This window comes from Centroberyx gerrardi, chromosome 17, assembly GCF_048128805.1.
Source record: "Centroberyx gerrardi isolate f3 chromosome 17, fCenGer3.hap1.cur.20231027, whole genome shotgun sequence".
NCBI classification, from domain to species: Eukaryota; Metazoa; Chordata; class Actinopteri; order Beryciformes; family Berycidae; genus Centroberyx; species Centroberyx gerrardi.
In genome coordinates this window covers 6898847-6916804 of record NC_136013.1, presented here as the reverse complement: position 1 = coordinate 6916804, position 17958 = coordinate 6898847, and the positions used below count along the sequence as shown (strand labels likewise).

Sequence of the window (17958 nt, the reverse complement as noted above, 5' to 3'; positions counted from 1 at the left end):
CCATGAAAAATAAATAATAAGTTCCAGGTGAAAACCTTGCGACTCCAACTTTGGTTATTTTCATGTTTTTACTTGATTTGAGGGATTACATGGTCCTCTGCGTATTTTCCCAAATGTATTTTTCTTACTTCCTTGACATTTTTGAGATATGAGGTGTTCATCTAACAGTAGCAATACATTGTTCTTGTTGTCTCCCAGGAGGCAGTGGTGCAGTACGAGCAGTATGAACAAGAAGTGAGAGACCTGCAGGGGCTAATAGAGGAAGCCCATCGTGTCATCCAGGACCGTCCCATCCCGACCAGCAACATCCAGGAGCTGCAGGCCCAGATCCTTCACCATGAAGTACAGTGCATTCATTCATTCACTTTACCCGCTTATTCCTTTTCAGGGTCACATGGGGCTGGAGCCTATCCCAGTTGTACTGTATAAGTGAAATGAGGGACAACCTCTATTTGAGGAATAAATTACTGCACAAAATCATTTTGGAATTGTGCTGTTTTTGAATAGGAGCTAGCCCAAAAGATCAAAGGTTACCAGGAGCAGATCGCCTCGCTGAACTCAAAATGCAAGATGCTGGCAGTGAAAGCCAAACACGCCACCATGCTGCTTACAGTGAGTGATGTGGAGGGACTGCCTGAGGAGCTAGAAGAGATGGATGGGGAGAAATCCAAGAAATCCTCAGCGCAAGCCATCATGGTAAGAGAGCAAACTATCACCACAGAATGTATATGTATTGATAAAGCTATTGGTGTTCATATTGGTTATGGCATTGCTTAATTAATACAATAATTGACTCATTTGGGTGTTTCTGGGCTTTGCTTAAGTTTTGATTTCAAAACTTTTGAATTGTTATTACTTAAACCTCTTTGCTTGCTTTATTTATAATACTCAGTGTCTTTGTGAGGTGTATTGCGACACTTTAATTGAAAATACCCTTCGAATATGTTTTGATTTTTCCTATTCTGAATCTGCTTTGCATGTCCGCTCTTCTGTGAATGGTTTCTGTGTGGCGGGTCAGATGACTGCTGGTCGCTGTCACACCCTCCTGTCTCCTGTCACTGAGGAGTCTGGGGAGGAGGGCACTAACAGTGAGGTCTCTTCTCCTCCTGTCTGTCGCTCCCCTTCTCCCATCACTCACACTGAAGCCTCTATTAACAAGGTATCCGCCTGTTCTCTCTTTCTCTCACTGGGAAATTGCTGTTTTTCTTCTCAAACTGTCATCATGGTGGGTTGCCCTGGTGGCTCAGCAGGATATTATGCATACCTTGTACTTGTAGCATTATGGGTTTGAATCTTTGTTGCATGTCATACCCTCTCTTTCGAACCAGTCTTCTCTGTCTCCATCATATCAGGCATTAATAATCCATGACTACTGACCAATCATATTGCACCTCTGCACCAAGTTCGTGTGGCCATGCACTGCGTTTACTTCCTTGTCTTAACTGCTACTTGTGTTTGTGGCTTCTTTTAGATTGTGCGAGGAACACTCACAAGAGCTCCCATCCAAGAATTATATGACCCAACATTTGAGTCTGTGGCCAACTTAGATGACCTGCAGCGCTCATGGGAGACATTAAAGAACGTGGTATGTGTATACTACAACACTTGAGCTTTGTGGTTTATTGATTCTCAGTGACCTTTGTCATGGGATACAATCAAGTTTTCATTGAAACACAAGAACGCACCACAATCTACCTTACATTATGCACTTCTCCACATGCTCTGTGAATCATATCTCATGAAGAAGAACCTGCAACCTAGCATCTTAAGTTCTACTGGTGCTTTAATAGTGGACTGAACAAAAAGGATGAATTCAGCTACACTACAGCTACATTTGAACAACAAGGAAGAAACTTAAAATAATAATAATATCATAATTTTTATTATATAGCTTTACGGGAGTTTATGCGCTTTAAAGGAGAAAAAATAAAACAGTAAAGGATAAAAGCAATGTAAGCCAAGTTCATCAGCATGTTGTTCATCTTACCTCTTTACACACTGTTATGTCCCATCCATCTTCCTACAGATCAGTGAGAAGCAGAGATCTCTGTATGAAGCTCTGGAGAAGCAACAGCGTTACCAGGGCTCCCTCCAGTCTATCTCCTCTAAGATGGAGGCTTTGGAGTCCAAGCTCAGTGAGCCTCTGGAGGGAGATAAGAGCCCAGATAGCCACATCAAGACCCACGAGGTGAGACATGTACTTCACATAAAAGGTCTTAAATGGCTTGATGGGTAGAAGAGCTTGACACTAACACTGCTACGGTTAGGAGTTTTGATTGATTGTTGTCACACATGTTAAAAATGTAAGCACTCATGGCACTGTGAGGCATTTTCTTTTTTTTCAAAATGTCATACATAAAAAGCTTAACATTTTTTTCAAATTACGCAGTTCTGTGGGAGACATATTTGGGGCCACTCATGGCACTGCTCTGCATTCATAAATCTCACAATGTTTAACATCCTTTGTTTCCCTTTGTCTCCACACTTCATCATTGCCCTTTTGGTCCTATTTAGTTTATGGAGTTGAGTTGAATTAGGGTAATTACTTTCAGATATCTGCCTATCCAATCTTCAATACCGAAAATGGGCATTGGGCTACAACATATAATAAACACATACATAAAGAACTACTGTCATGTGACCAACGCTATGTTGCCGCAAATAAAGTTAGTAAATACATCCAATACTACTAATACAATACTGTAACACCGTTCCCCATAGGATGTGATGCAAGAGATTCAGAGCGCCCAGGAAGAGATAGACAGGCTGCAGACAAGTTTCACAGAGGAACTGGCCTCTGATGCTGTGGACTCGGACATGGCTGACCAGCTGGCCATGCAGTCTTCCCTCGCTGTTCTAGCTGAGAGGATGGCCACCATCCACATGAAGGCCTCAGGGAAACAGCAGCTATTGGAGGTAGTTTGTGAAATCTAATTAAGCAAAATAGTTGCATACACATCCCAGACCGCTTTCTAGGCAGATGCTCGAATGAGTGGTAAACCATAAACAAGGATGAAGCAAAGTCTGGACACTGTAAGACTCCTTTTGTCATCATTTTATTCCACCAAGCATGTTACATTTTCAGCAACTGCAGTCTGATGAAGAGCAGTTGTTGCTCAAAACATCACTTCACTTGGCACTAATAAATTGACTGCAGCAACAGGAGCCTTACAGTGTGCAGACTCCATTCTAGCTTCTGAAATTTGACTCATCTGCAATTGAACCTCTCCTCTTGTCAGTTGGATTCCCTCCCTTTTCCTCCATTATTCATGAACAGTTAATATTTTTTTATATATATTATGAATGTCAACTTTCTCATGATTTAAAACATTAAGCCATTAAGCTTCTTCCCAACCCCTCTTGTCTGTGCTCAGTATTTCCTGTGTTTGTGACAAACTAACAAATGGATGCCTAAGTCAAGCATTAATTTGGGTTTAATGGCTTAGACACATGAAAAGACCAACTTTTTGTGAAAAGTTAGTAGTACTTTATTGATACTAAATTGAGAAATTCATGAGATAAGTGAAATGTGATGTGCCCTGCCCCAGGAGCGTGTTAGCGATCGTCTGGAGGGTCAGCGTCAGGAACAGGCCATACAGCTCTATTACACCCAGGCAGATGCATTGGACCAATGGTTGGCCGCTATGCACAGCACCGTCAGCTCCATCCTAGAACCTAAACTTCTGGAGGAGACAGATATGGATGACCAGCTTACCGAATGTCAGGTAAGTGCTCCCTCTGCTGTCCATTCACAGCAATGGAATCAACAAATATGAATTATTACTTTACAATACAACCGCAAACTAGTTTAAGGTGGTATCAAGTTACTTAAAAATATATGTGTCATAGCAAATTGTCAGGAATGACACGAGCGACTGTAGAGTACTGTTATCTCCCTATGAGCCTGATCGCTGCTTGAGATCCTCCGGCAGGGCTACTAATGGTTCCAAAATCTCGACTTGTCACTAAAGGTGACCGGGCCTTTGCTGTTCGGGCCCCTCAGCTGTGGAACTCCCTGCCTGGGGATCTCAGGCAGGCAAACTCAGTATCCTCTTTTAAATCTCTTCTTAAGACTCACTTTTATCTTATGGTTTTTTCTTAACTGATGGTATTTGTTGTAACTTTTTAAATTAATTTATCTTGTTTATATCTTAATTTTTGGATCTTATCTACTTTTATTATCTGTTTTTATTGTAAAGCACTTTGTAACTTTGTTTTTGAAAGGTGCTATATAAATAAAGTTATTATTATTATTATTATTATCTAGCTGCTCAGCCCTCAGTCTCTGGTTGCTGCACTAATGTTTATTTAGCATTGCGTCATTTAAACCCCTATTGTATTTAAATATTTTTCCCTTATCACATATGGATCATCCCAGGGGGGCAGGAACCTGTTAGTGGGTAAACAACAGCATTAGCAGAGTTAGAGGGGGCATTCAGATGGCTGGGCTCCTAAGCGGCTGTAGCACTAGTCTTAAGCAGATTATGCAGATGTCTCTGTGTGACAGAGGCCTGTTAGCAGCATAGACCCGAGTGCTCAGGGGTTGTGGCTTTCAGACGATCCCGGTGCGGGGATTGGTGTTGGTGACAAAGCTGGGCCGTCCTACTAGAATATCCAAGTAGGGGAATCCTAGACGGCGGGGCGGGTTACTCTCCTCCTTAGAAAAACCTGTTGAAGCGAGTATTGGCTACGCTATTGCTAAATAAAAGACTTGTTTATTCAGACACCACTGATGGGCATCTTTGACTGGACTTGACTTTCACCAAGAAGACACCATGATCTATTGCGCAGGGGAATTGCTTTTGAATTTGAGTGAGAGCATGTATGCTGCAGAGCATGGGGCGTGAAGGATTAGTGGTAATATGTTGCACAGGAGGCGAGGCCGGAGAGGTGGGCCAAAGATGAAGTCAGAGGGAGAGCTCTCCCTCTCCTGTGCCCAGGGAAAGCTGCTGGTGTAGGGGGTTCAGCCAGACCCTGGCCCCCTGGTTGAATGCCACTGTCTGGAGGGTCTGCTCTGTAGAAGGCTGTTGTAGGCACCGGGACACCATGTTTGAGCTGGCCTCTCTCCTCCTGCTACTGCAGAACATGCTGCTGGAGATCGAAGAGAAGGTGCAAGCCCTGTCGGAGCTGTCCATGCACAGCGAGAGCCTGCTGCTGGAGGGCCGGACGGAGACGAGGGAGGAAGCTGAGCAGCTAGCCAGGAAGCTCTGCACGTTGAAGGGCAGTCTGCTGGAGCTGCAGAGGATGCTGCAGGACAAGCAGATTAACATCCAGGTGAGGTTGAGATGTTGAGATGCAGTCATGTGAATGTGAATGTGTATGTGATGCAGCATGCAGAGATTTTTACTATCCTGCAACAGCTAAATGAAGAACATCCCTAACACTGCCACAAAGTTAGTGGTTCAATTCCCACTGGGCCACACCTACTTATAATGTATGCAGTTGTGGCACTGTGAAGTGCTTCAGATAAAAGCATCCCCCAAATGGCATATGTATACCTAGTGTCTAGTCCATTTGCTATCTCTCTACAGGCCATTCTAGCATAGCAATAGATGACAGACCAGCTGAGAGAATATGCAGTGTCTGTCATGAAGCTCCTGTGCGGCACCTGTTTGCTTTATCCATTCTTTACTCCCAATGAAGAAATAATATTTTGGGTAAACAGGGGACACAACCAACTAATCATCAACTTAGATTTGACTCCATGGTTTCACTAAGCGTGTGGTCATTAAAATGAATAATTTGATGTGGACTGTTATCAATTAAATGTCTCACTTGCTGTTGTGAATCTAAGTTTAATCAGTGCTTTTCATAGTCATGGTCCCTGGCTGAAGAGTGCTTCTAAAAGAATGCTTGTTGTATAATATTGCTGTCCTGTCCCGCCCCAGGGTTCTCTGCAGGAGCAGGAGGACAGCGAATCAGACTCCAGTCTTTCTCAGAGTCCCAGTGTGCAGGACTGGCTGGCCCAGGCCCGCACCACACGCTCCCAGCAGCACCAGGACAGTCTGCAGAGACAGAGGGTACATTTTCACATACTTCTGCCCTTGTTTCACTACTCAGTCTTTGCAATGCATTGGACAGTGGTAGCTATCCGAGACCCTTTTCATGTATCTGTCCTACTACTGCAACAGCCTTTGCAACAGCCAATGCAGTTACTGCAGCCTTTCTCTTTTTTAATGTAATATAAAAAAAAAGAACTGATTACAAATATCCTTCCTCAAACCATTGTTGTTACATTATCCCCTTTACCCTCTGGCAGATAAGAAAAAAATAAACAAAATTTGAATCCTAAATTATTCTTCACCAACAAGGAAGCTATAGCACAGTAAGCATTTGTTGTTGTGCAGCAGGCTTGCAGTGGAAAGTGAAATCTCTACTTTAACTACATTTCAACAACTTATCATTCCATTGCAGTAATTCAAAAGCTGTGATGGAAACTATTCCATGAAATGCTTGAATCTAAGCAGATGTTGCTGTGTTGTATGTTTGTTGTCAGGAGCTGGAGGAGCAGCTAGCAGAGCAGAAAAAGCTGCTTCAGTCTGTTGCCAGCAGAGGAGAGGAGATCCTCATCCAGCAGGCCTCACCGAGCAGTGCCAGGTATTTACAACCTACTAGTTGTTACAACCTATTAGTAACCTATTAGCAAAAGTAAAATTCTAAGTCTATGTATGTAAGTCATGTTCCATCTTTTTCTTTCGTCATGCAGTACAACAGAGCCATTCTCACCAGCGGCTTTGGTTGAGAGGGAAGCTCAGGCTTCACGGGAACAGATGAGGCAGAGATGGGAGAGCTTGAGATTAGAGCTCAAAACCAAACTGCAGCTCCTACAGAAAACCCTGGAGCAGGACCACAAGCAGCCGGTACAAACCCTGTATTAATAGTAGTAATAGTAGTAGTAGTAGTAGTAGTAGTAGTAGTATGTTGTTGGTGATATTGTTGCTGTTGTTAATATTACTTTTCAAAGCTAAGGACTGTTGTTATTCTGGTCTTCTTGTTTCGTAAATTTTAGTAAAGATCATTGCATTATTATCATTATTATTATTATTTTCTGAGATATATGTGATGCATGGCTTTGACTCACTGCACTTGCTACAGGTTTATTCCAGAACTTCTCGAGTGACCACAGCTGGGCCACTGTTTAAAGGAGAGACCCAGGCCCATGACAAATCCTCTCTGAAGACTCTGTATGATAGCTTCAGACAGACAATGGAGGATGTGACTATTCAGGTTATACTATTTCTATAATAATATTTCTACATTTTAAAACATTATATTGCAACATTAAGCATTTAGTTTGCCCTTGTTGTGTTAATGGGAATGTGTGACTCTCCTTTGTGTATGTAGCCTGGTGGTGGTGAGAAACGGGTGATGCCGATGGAGCAGCAGCTATACACAGCTGTGTCATCCACCTCCACCTGGCTGGATGGTGTGGAGAACAACCTCTTCTCTGGCTCAGTGCTGCTGTCCGAAAACGCAGAGACCCAGCTACACAAGCAGGAGGTACAGTCGGGCTTCATCTCTGGACAATGCCATTATTTTTGGACGTGTAGCTTAACTGAATCTTGCAGAATGATTTGAAAGAACAAACAATATAAGCCTGCCAATACCCGTAACCTAGGAATTATACGGTTTCATCTGACAGTGTTTTGTTTAAAGTTTGAAGTTTGTTTGTGGACTTTTTAAAGTTGAAAATGTAGAAAATGTATATGGGATAAAACAGTAAATAAAAAAAAAGTTCCTTGATAGGATTTGAAAACTGTGACACTCAAAATCAAAGTTACAGTATATCTACATACTCATATTCATGGTCATATAATTTTGTAACTGACTTTTACAATGTGCCTGTTTGTGGCTGAATTGACTCCTCTCTTCTCTGCAGACCTTGGAGAACGACGTGAGGCACATGACCGAGGAGGTGAAGCACAGCAAGGCTCTGCTCTCCGGGCCCACAGGGCTGAGGCATGAGGACCGGGCGCTGCTGGAGGACAACCTTGACTGCCTGAAAAAGAGATTAGGAGCCCTGGGTTCTGCTCTGGGGCAACGCTGTGAGCACATGAGAACCAGGATGCATGAACTCACAGCCTACCAGGTTCGCTTCCTCATCATCCCTGCATCTTCTATTGTGTGGTCAACATTTTGGTCAAAGGACCTTCCAAGTTTTCTGTCTCGAACGGCCTTAATCAAACAAAATTTTGTTTGATTGTATACCCATATGTTTATGTAGTAGTGTGGTTCTCATGCATGAAAATAAATCTTCTATTGATTAATACAGACGGAGTTGCACCTTCTTCAAACTGCTTTAATTGAGACCAAGTGCCAGATTCTACAGACGTTAGCTGGAGCCATGGATAAGCCAGCCTCAAAACAGCTGGAGGTAATCAATACATGCTTGGGCACATACATGAGCACATACACACACACACACACACACACACACACACACACACACAACTTCTGCTTATAAATGAGAATAAAAATATGATTTGGACATTGACTAGCATTGTCATTTCTGTCAGGGCATTGCCAATTCAGAAGACAGTCTGAAAGACTTTGAACACAGGATCACAGAGCTCAAAACCAGGGGAGCAGCGCTGCAAGTGGATCAGATGTCAACAAACAAGTTGCTGAAACTCCAGGTACTGTATGTGACTGACAGTTCTCATTGAAGGTTGCTCTGTCTGAAAACCATTTAGTAAAAGCTGATCTGTATGCTGTTTCATTATATTGAATTTAAAATGGTGTAGTGAAAATATCAGCTGATTTTCAGGTTTTCTGGATTTGACTCTGGAAAACCCTAAACTAGAAAATTGGCAACTTGAAAAACGACCCATGATGTTAGGTCACTGTTGCGGAATCATTATATGTACTATGTTGAATGTACTATGTTGAAATTCTCATGTAGTATGTTGATATTTTTCATATACTGCATGGTGCAATATATGGTATAGGTAGTCAAGACAGTGCTTGCTGTTAGGACTCTGCATATACTGAACAATTTAATTTTTTTCTTGCAAATATTAAGAATCACAATATTTTGGTATCATTGCTCCAATATCTTGAAAATACTATATTGGCAACTCTGTGGCAAGTCCCACTCAGTATCACATAGTATCAAACATAAGAATGATGGAATCATTATAGCCAAAAAAAACCCTGATGTTCTCTGTGTGTATTTCAGGATGCCTATGAGGAGCTGGTGATGACGGTGGGTTCCCGGCACAGTGGGCTGAACCAGAACATGGCTCTGAAGGAACAGTATGAGCGCGCCCTGCAGGACCTGCAGGACCTGGTGGACACAGCTCAGGACAAGATGGCTGCCGACCAAAGGATCGTCGCCAGCTCCGTGGAGGAAGTCCAGAATCTCCTGGACAAACATAAGGTTTGGTGAATTTGGTTTGGTGAAAGACAGACTGACTGAAAGTAAAGAGCATGAATGATTGACACATTACTACAAATACTGAGCCTATTAAACATACATTGAAGCATACACTGTGCTCTGCCTTTAACTGTTTTTATCCCTGGGCCTTCTGTTTTATCTGTACGGAAATAAAATGACTCAAGTGTGTTTGATGTGATTATGTTTTCCAGGAGTTCTTCCAGGGGCTGGAGTCCCATATGATTCTAACAGAGACGTTCTACAGGAAAATCAGCGGCCTGGTGCTTCCCAAAGAGAGCCAGGCCCTGGAGGAGACCTTGGCCCAGGCTCAGGGCGTCCTCAAGGAGGCACACAGTAAAGGTGTCGAGCTGGAGTGCATCCTGGAGGTGAGAGAGGGAAGACAATATTAAACATGTTAAACATCGTTCTTTTTTGAAATAGCAGGCTCCTACAGCCCTAGAAAATCTGAAGATGCCATAGTTTTTGAAATACATATTTTTCAAGCCTGGAGAAGATGTGAAAAAATATGCAGGTCCAAAATGTTTTGGAAATGCCACGGAAAAGGGTTAAAAAATGTGAAGTAATTCTTTTCCTATTTACAAGTCTCAAATGAAAACAAAACAATACATCCAACTGAGCTATTCAAGAAAAAATTGGAACATTTGAATTTTGACAAATATTAGTCATGAAAATATCTTTATTTGTCATTAAATAGTCATGGGATTTCATCAGCAAAAATATGTAGAAACCCTGGAAATCACATGCAAAATCATCCTGATCAGATTTAATCCCAATGAGGGAAATGTTTTTACATTCATATATACGTATACTACATTTTTATTGTTATTCATCAAAGCTAAATGATTCTTGTCAAGCTTACATTGGCTTGTATGTTATTTAATCCCAAATGTTCTGTGTCTTTTCTGTTTTTTCAGACTTGGTGCCGCCTGGTGCAGGATTACCAGAGTTTGTACCGACAACTGGAGATAGTGGAGGGTAGTATCCCCGCTGTCGGCCTGGTGGAGGAGACGGAGGAGAAGCTCGCCGACAGGATCTCATTGTATCAGGTACAGATTGACAGCAATACATTGTTTATTATATGATATGATACAGTTTTTAAAGTAGGAACGGCAATTGGAGCTACTCACTCTCTTCCCTCACCCAGACTTTCTCAGCCGGCGCCCCTCCGGTTACAAGCCCACTTTTCTAACCTTTAGGTTTCCACCGCTCCACTTCTATTCTCTGTGTAGGGCCTGAAGGGGAGACTGACAGAGCACCAGCACAGGCTATACCAGGTCCTGGATGAGGGCAAGCGTCTGCTGCTGTCAGTGTGCTGTCCCGGGCTGGAGAATCAGCTCACTCTGCTGGGGGAGCACTGGCTCAGCAACACCACCAAGGTCAACAAGGAACTACAGCGCCTGGACGCCATCCTCAAACACTGGACCAGGTCAGAAACACATCAGAATCAGAATTGCTTTTATATGCCAAGTGCCACAGACGATATTTCCCTATTTATGTATGTTATACATTTTTTATATTGTCACCGTGGGGAAATTTGGTTCACAAAAAAGGATAAAAAAAGAGTCTTCAGCATGTGATCTTCATGATACCTGCACCAAAAAATTGTGATTTTGGAATTCAGTATCATTACATGACATTCTTTCTTTACAGCTGTGTTTAAACTGCGGTTTTCTTCCAGGTATCAGAGGGAGTCTGTAGAGCTTCAGGAATGGCTGCAGTCCGCCCTGGAGCGTCTGGAGTTTTGGAACACCCAGGCAGTGTTGGTTCCCCAGGAGCTGGAGACTGTCAGAGACCATCTCTCTGCCTTCCTTGTGAGGCCACACCCACATTTTTTAAGCTTTATTCATACAGGGAGTCATGCTCTTTTCCAGCAATGCCCTGCTACACATTCATACAGTTAAACACATTTACACCTGGAAGATGCCCAGTACCAGCACAGTCTTCCAGCGTTGGCCACTTAGTAGCAGTTATCGTTGGGGAAGTTGAGAATGTTACCCATTCACTTTCCCCACCTGCTGGTCTGGGTATTTGAACCTGCAACAAGCCATGCAACAAGTCACAAGCCCACTGCAACCACCCACAATATATTGTGTCCATCAATATGAAAATGGATATAAATTAGGTATATGGGTCTTGTAATGGGTCAGTGGCCCATACTATGCACATGCTGTGAGTCCAGCTCAGGTTGTGTGTCATAACTTCTCTCTATGTCAGTTTTATATATACACACTATATTCACTGTCTTGGTTGCACACTATATAAAAGCAGTATTACTTTACTGTATAATAACAGCTATTAGGATAATTTATTATTATTAGTGATAGGAGCAATAGTGCTAATAGTAGTAGTTGTCATAGGTGTAGTAGTAATAATCCTATGATATGCAGTAGTAGTAGTGGTAGTAAAAGTAGTCTAAGCACTATCATAAGTATACTTTTGATTCCATGCCAGTTCATGATTTCTGTCATTCTCTGTCTCAGGAGTTTTCCAAGGAAGTGGAAGGCAAGTCCAGTCTGAAGAGCTCAGTAGTAACCGAGGGCAACCAGCTGCTGCGGCTGAAGAAAGTGGACACGGCGGTGCTGCGGTCTGATCTGGCACGCATTGACGCTCAGTGGACTGAGCTGCTCACACGCATCCCAGTAGTCCAGGAGAAGCTGCATCAGGTACTGCCACATGCAGCGGGACTAAACAGGCTTAGCTGCCCCAGGGCAAATAGGATTACACCTTTCTCCCGCTTGACTCTTATACAGAAGTTATTCACGAAAGGTTGCCTTCTAACTCGCAGCATGTGCGGTTTTCCTTCCTGGATGTTCAATATGCCGGTCTAATGGGTTTAATTATTTGTCAGATCCAAATGGAGAAGCTGGCCTCCCGTCATGCCATCTCTGAGCTGTTTAACTGGATGTCACTGATGGAGAATATCATTGAGGAGGATGAGGAAAACCTCAAGAGTGCAGTGGGGTCAACGGTCATCCAGGACTACTTGCAAAAGTACAAGGTAGTGGACTTTCCAATTACATGTTAAAGCCTCAGGCTGTAATAGTACAGAATCTCTTAACCACTGTTTTTTCCACTGCTTTGTTTACATGCATGTTTTTTGGGTTTGACAACATTATTTTTTACTCTGTTTACAAAGTTAATTGTCTGAGCTTTTGATAAAAGGACAGTATATGACAGTTATACATGAATATTACATGAATTACATGTATTTTGAGGCTGTGAAAAGTTTGTTTATATTTTCAGAGTTTGTAAACATTGAAGTAAAATAGACCTATAGTGTACTGAGTTATTCTCAGGAACATACTGTATGTGTATATATCCAACTTATCCAATTTATTTAGATGGCTAAATAATTTCCGGATTGCATTTAGTATTTCTTTTCCATTATGTACCCTTACAAATCTAGTTAGAATTCTAATGTAATCTATAATTCTGATTATAAATCTATGACTATGATTGTAATTGTCTTGTAATCTACTCTTTGTTTCTTCCCTTTAGGGCTTCAGAGTAGATATAAGCTGTAAGCAGTTGACTGTGGACTTTGTCAACCAGTCAGTGCTGCAGATCAGTGGTCAGGATGTGGAGAGCAAGCGCAGCGATAAGACAGACTTTGCAGAGAGGCTGGGTGCCATGAACCGGCGTTGGCAGATACTACAAGGCCGAATCACTGAGAGGGTGAGGCCACAACTGCTGACACTGTTACTGAAATCCAAAGCACAAAGCATGGCCACCAGCATCATGTAGGAGTGCAAAAATAGCTGGTGCTCTTTGGCTATCAGGGTTAAGAGTATATATTTTACTTATTTAAATGATTAAACCATGTCCTAATTGTGGATCAATGTTTGGCATTTTGAACCTGTGCAGTTTCCTTGCTGTTTATATAAATATATATATATTTTTTTGCCATTTCAGCATTTAATATTACCTATTACACATACATAAGAAGAAGTGCTCCTTAAGAGAATCTAAACAGTGTTTTTTGCGTGACACACATCCAGATCCAGTTCCTGGAGAGCCTGTTGGAGATGTGGCTGGAGTATGAGAGCAGTGTCCAGGCCCTGAAGTCTTGGATGGCAAATCAAGAAGAAAGACTAAAGAGGAAACACAGGATAGAGGACTTGACTTCAGTACAGAACGCTCTCAAGGACTGCCAGGCAGGACTCTCTCACTTTGTCATCACTGATTCATCAAAACATGTTATTCACCAACATGCTGTTATTGCCATACTTGTTTTTATTACGTGTGAAATAATGATCTGCTGGCAACTGTGAACTTTTTAGGAAATGGAGGAGATGGTGAAGGAGAAAGAGAGAGATTTAGAGAGGGTGGAGGAGCAGGGCTGCGCCCTCGTCCAGAACAAGACCGACGAGGCCTGTGCTATCGTCATGGAGACGCTCCAGGGTGTCAATCACACCTGGGCTAACCTGGACCACTTGGTAAGCTCCTCTGTCCTCTTTTCACTTGATGTTTTTACCGTGGTACTAAGGTTAGACCAAAGACAAGTTCTGTTCTATTATATTCTAATATGTTCTCTTCTCTTCTTTTCTGCTGTACTCTGCTATGGTCTGTACTCTGCTGGTCTGGTCTATTTCCTGAGTGTTACTGTGTCTTAACTTTTATGAAATTTGTTTCCACAGATAGGGCAACTGAAGATCAGCCTGAGGTCAGTGCTGGACCAGTGGAGTTTATACAAGCGGGCCTCAGAAGAGATCAATGGGTACCTGATGGAGGGGAGGTACTCTGTGTCTCGTTTCCGCCTCCTCACCGGCTCCCTGGAGGCGGTCCAGCTGCAGGTGCAGAGTCTGCAGGTATGTTAGGATGAAGCTGTGTATGAGGCATTTATGATTCATGGTACAAGAATAACAGGACCTCCTATCTTGTCAACTGGCTGTAGTTGCCAGTTGTGTCTGCGCCAGTGTCACCAAGACAAGTCGATATGAATTAATTGTACTTGAAGAAGAAAGTGTTTCTGACTCTCATTCCAACAAACTTCTCATTTTCCTTTTTGTTAGGGGAATGTTTCTATATTTGTCCCTGGTCCATGTTTGGCCTCCTATATCTTGTGGCTAGTTAATCAAGCTCTTTATTGTGTGTTTGTCACTTGTGAAGAATTTGCAAGAAGAACTGGAGAAACAGGAGAGCAGTCTGAGGAAGTTTGGTGCCGTGACCCACCAGCTGCTAAAGGAGTGCCACCCTTCAGTGTCAGACTCCCTCAACAACGCCCTAAAGGACGTCAATGCAAGGTGACCTAATGCCAGCTTTTAAGATCTTACTCCACTTTTTAATTTTATTTATTCAATTCTGTTTATTCAAATTCACATGTATTCAAAGACTCTACATGGAGTAAAATGCTATTTTTACTTCATATACAGTCCTGATCTTTTAGCTCTTCAAGTCAACTGAAATAAAGTATTTCAAGAGGACAACAAAACAAGTGCATCACAATGTGATATAGCAGCTTTTCTAATAAAAACTTACAAATCCCTTACATTCATTTTCATATCCATGTCATATTTGCACTCAGGTGGACTGGCTTACTGGAGGAGATTGTGGAGCGTCTGAGAAGCAGCAAAGCCCTGCTGCAGCTGTGGCAGCGCTACAAGGAGCTTCATGAACAGAGCTGCACCAGCGTCCAGCTGCAGGAGGAAAAGGCAGACCAGCTTCTGAAGACCGCCTGCAGCAAGGACATCGCTGACGAGGAAGTGTCCGACTGGATCCAAGAATGCAGTGTGAGTTGGGCTAGAGCAGTGTCACTGTTGACTCATTTCCATGCAATCAACCAAGTATTGTGGTATAATGTATTCTATGTTCTTATAATACATAATGAAAGTTTTGAGACACCCGGTCCTCACGTATCGCATGTGTGGAATTCTCATATGCTGACCATCAAATCAAAGTGTCATTTTCTGCATTTCCTTGTTTTGTATGAAAAGAGTATTAATTTAAGTTTTATGGGTGTTTTGTCTCAGGAGGTGCTGCGGTCCCAGGCTCCAGTGCAGGCCTCCCTGCAGGTTCTCCAGGAACTGGGAGATCAGCTGAAACAGCAGGTGGACACGTCAGCAGCATCGGCTATCCAATCAGATCACCTTTCTCTCACCCAGCGCCTGGCTGCAGTGGAGCAGGCCCTTACCAGACAACTCACCACCCTGCAGGTGAAGGAACAGAGATTTGTGACACTTAATTTTAACTCCAAGTTGTCTTATCAGTCAATCAATCAATCAATAACTCAATCAGTCAGTCAGTCAGTCAACCATTGTTTATATAGCACATTTGTCTACAAGTGAATGCACTTCACAGTACTTTACAATAAAAAAAATAAAAATTATAACAGACAACAATTCATCAATAAGAATAAGAGTTGTTTATACTGAATCGGGAATTTTACATTTGTGTGTTGTTGTCATCTCTGTTCCTCAAGACTGGAGTTCAGGACTATGAAACCTTTAATGATCAGCTGGATTGTTTGGGGTGCTGGATAGTTGAAGCTGAGGAGGCTCTGAAGGTACAGGATCCCAATGGCTCCACTGATCTATCAATCATCCAAGACCGCATGGAGGAGCTCAAGGTAATTTTTGTGTCAGTCAGTTGAAACAACTGACTTTACCAATTTTCCTGAATTGGGGAAATGTAATGGTTTTGGTTATTATTTCAACACCATATTTTTCTGTTGTCCTCTTATAGAGACTCATGCTGAAATTCAGCAGTATGGCCCCTGAATTGGAGCGTCTTAATGAGCTTGGTTACCGGCTCCCTCTCAACGACTCCGAGATCAAACGCATGCAGAACCTCAACAGGAGCTGGTCATCTGCCTCAGCACAGACCACAGAGAGATTCAGGTATGACGCACAGAAGAAATGAATGATTCATTAATGAGTTAATGTTCACTGAGTGAAATCCCGCAAGCCTTTTCTAATGTAAAGTGAAGGGTTTGATTCTAAAATGCTGCATATCCATCTCAGGAAAAAAAATGTTACTTCAAGTTTCAGGTTTATTGGAGTGCAGGACCCTCTTATCCAACATGGTCTCAAGACACTATACAATAGTTAAAACAAGAGGTTCAGTTAATAGATAAAAACATGGGACAGACGAAACATAGCATAAGAGCAGATGTAAAAAACAATGTCCCAGGTGGTTGTGATGGTGAAGTGGGTGGCCGCCAAAATGACTTTTACTTTCATGCCAGCAAACATTTTGTAAGAGACAATATCACTTTTTCAAATCAAATTTTGAAATGAATGTCTTGAACTGGTGTTTGATGTTTTTTTCCAGCAAACTTCAGTCCTTCCTGCTGCAGCAGCAGACCTTCCTGGAGAAGTGTGAAACGTGGATGGAGTTCCTGGTGCAGACGGAGGAGAATCTGGCAGTGGAAATATCTGGGAACTACCAGAGTTTGATGGAGCAGCAGAAAGCCCATGAGGTTAGAGTCTCTTTTGAGGCAAAAGACCTAAAACAGCTGCCTTACTCTGTAGTCACACTACATTTTAATGTGGAATTTTCAGGCTGCTTGTAGACACATTGTGATGAGATCTCATAAAATCCAATCTTTATGATCATATCTCAAAAATTGCATTGACCGTGTAACCATACGTTTCCAAACCCATGAAATATTAGGTAATAAATTAGTGATGTTGTTAGAGTATTTGATTTCTCCCTGTACTGTAACAATGAGACTGAATTTCTTGTCTTACAGCTGTTCCAAGCCGAGATGTTCAGTCGCCAGCAGATCCTCCACTCTATAATCAGTGATGGACAGAGGATGTTAGAGCAGGGTCAGGTAGATGACAGGTAAAGTGGCCAAATGTAATTCACTTTGCTTCTAATCTGCTTGTCATTACACAACCCACCCTTTAATATTTATTGGGCAACCTTTTATGTTACTTAAGGTTTGTAAGACCTGGAAAATCCATTACCTCTATTCAGCATGACATTGCTACTTCCTGAAAAATTAATTACAGAGTATCTATGACTCATGATACTACTGCCTCCTCCTGCAGAGATGAGTTCAACCTGAAGTTGGCCCTGCTGAGTAACCAGTGGCAGGGCGTGGTGCGGCGCGCTCAGCAGAGGCGGGGCATCATCGACGGCCTGATCCGCCAGTGGCAGCGCTACAGGGAAATGGTGGAGAAGTTGCGTAAATGGCTGGTGGAGGTGTCCCACCCTGCAGAGGCCCTTCAGGCTGGAGCTACTGTGCCTCTGCAACAAGCCCGCTCCATGCTGGACGCTGTCCAGGTACACAAACTGTACAAGCTTACAGAGACAAAGCGCACATCTCAAATTTCTGTGGCAGGTGCAGGACAGAAAAAACACACAAATTAAGGTATAGAGTGCGCCCTCTGCTGTAATGCCTCCAAATTGTGCTTATTTTCTCCACACTGATTAATGTTTCAGTCCTGATGGATCTTTGTCAGGATGATGAGGAAGGATTGTGTGAAGGATCCTGACAAAGATCCTCTGAGATCAAAATGTTGATCAATGAAATGAGAGTAGACTCACTCTGAAAGCATTACAGCAAAGTATGGAGGCACTTGCACAGATAGTGTGCAAAGGGGACTTGAACCTTT

General features: G+C 42.6%; 1 protein-coding gene across 2 annotated transcripts in view; it reads left to right on the top strand.

Moving 5' to 3' along the window:
* syne1b (spectrin repeat containing, nuclear envelope 1b) overlaps positions 1 to 17958 on the top strand; it is an 89494-nt gene that overhangs the window by 53599 nt on the left and 17937 nt on the right. For both annotated transcript variants that reach the window (XM_078289338.1, XM_078289337.1), the window contains 35 exons: positions 199 to 342; positions 508 to 696; positions 1019 to 1159; positions 1472 to 1585; positions 2027 to 2188; positions 2722 to 2916; positions 3549 to 3725; positions 5083 to 5274; positions 5889 to 6020; positions 6497 to 6597; positions 6707 to 6860; positions 7096 to 7227; positions 7345 to 7500; positions 7880 to 8089; positions 8273 to 8374; positions 8517 to 8636; positions 9179 to 9379; positions 9589 to 9762; positions 10312 to 10443; positions 10627 to 10823; positions 11076 to 11208; positions 11878 to 12060; positions 12246 to 12395; positions 12896 to 13072; positions 13396 to 13551; positions 13678 to 13833; positions 14035 to 14205; positions 14507 to 14640; positions 14922 to 15126; positions 15367 to 15549; positions 15816 to 15962; positions 16079 to 16233; positions 16667 to 16814; positions 17088 to 17182; positions 17392 to 17626. In XM_078289338.1, coding sequence (XP_078145464.1) covers positions 199 to 342; positions 508 to 696; positions 1019 to 1159; positions 1472 to 1585; positions 2027 to 2188; positions 2722 to 2916; positions 3549 to 3725; positions 5083 to 5274; positions 5889 to 6020; positions 6497 to 6597; positions 6707 to 6860; positions 7096 to 7227; positions 7345 to 7500; positions 7880 to 8089; positions 8273 to 8374; positions 8517 to 8636; positions 9179 to 9379; positions 9589 to 9762; positions 10312 to 10443; positions 10627 to 10823; positions 11076 to 11208; positions 11878 to 12060; positions 12246 to 12395; positions 12896 to 13072; positions 13396 to 13551; positions 13678 to 13833; positions 14035 to 14205; positions 14507 to 14640; positions 14922 to 15126; positions 15367 to 15549; positions 15816 to 15962; positions 16079 to 16233; positions 16667 to 16814; positions 17088 to 17182; positions 17392 to 17626 — 5553 coding nt within the window. The remainder of the gene's footprint in view (positions 1 to 198; positions 343 to 507; positions 697 to 1018; positions 1160 to 1471; positions 1586 to 2026; positions 2189 to 2721; positions 2917 to 3548; positions 3726 to 5082; positions 5275 to 5888; positions 6021 to 6496; positions 6598 to 6706; positions 6861 to 7095; positions 7228 to 7344; positions 7501 to 7879; positions 8090 to 8272; positions 8375 to 8516; positions 8637 to 9178; positions 9380 to 9588; positions 9763 to 10311; positions 10444 to 10626; positions 10824 to 11075; positions 11209 to 11877; positions 12061 to 12245; positions 12396 to 12895; positions 13073 to 13395; positions 13552 to 13677; positions 13834 to 14034; positions 14206 to 14506; positions 14641 to 14921; positions 15127 to 15366; positions 15550 to 15815; positions 15963 to 16078; positions 16234 to 16666; positions 16815 to 17087; positions 17183 to 17391; positions 17627 to 17958) is intronic.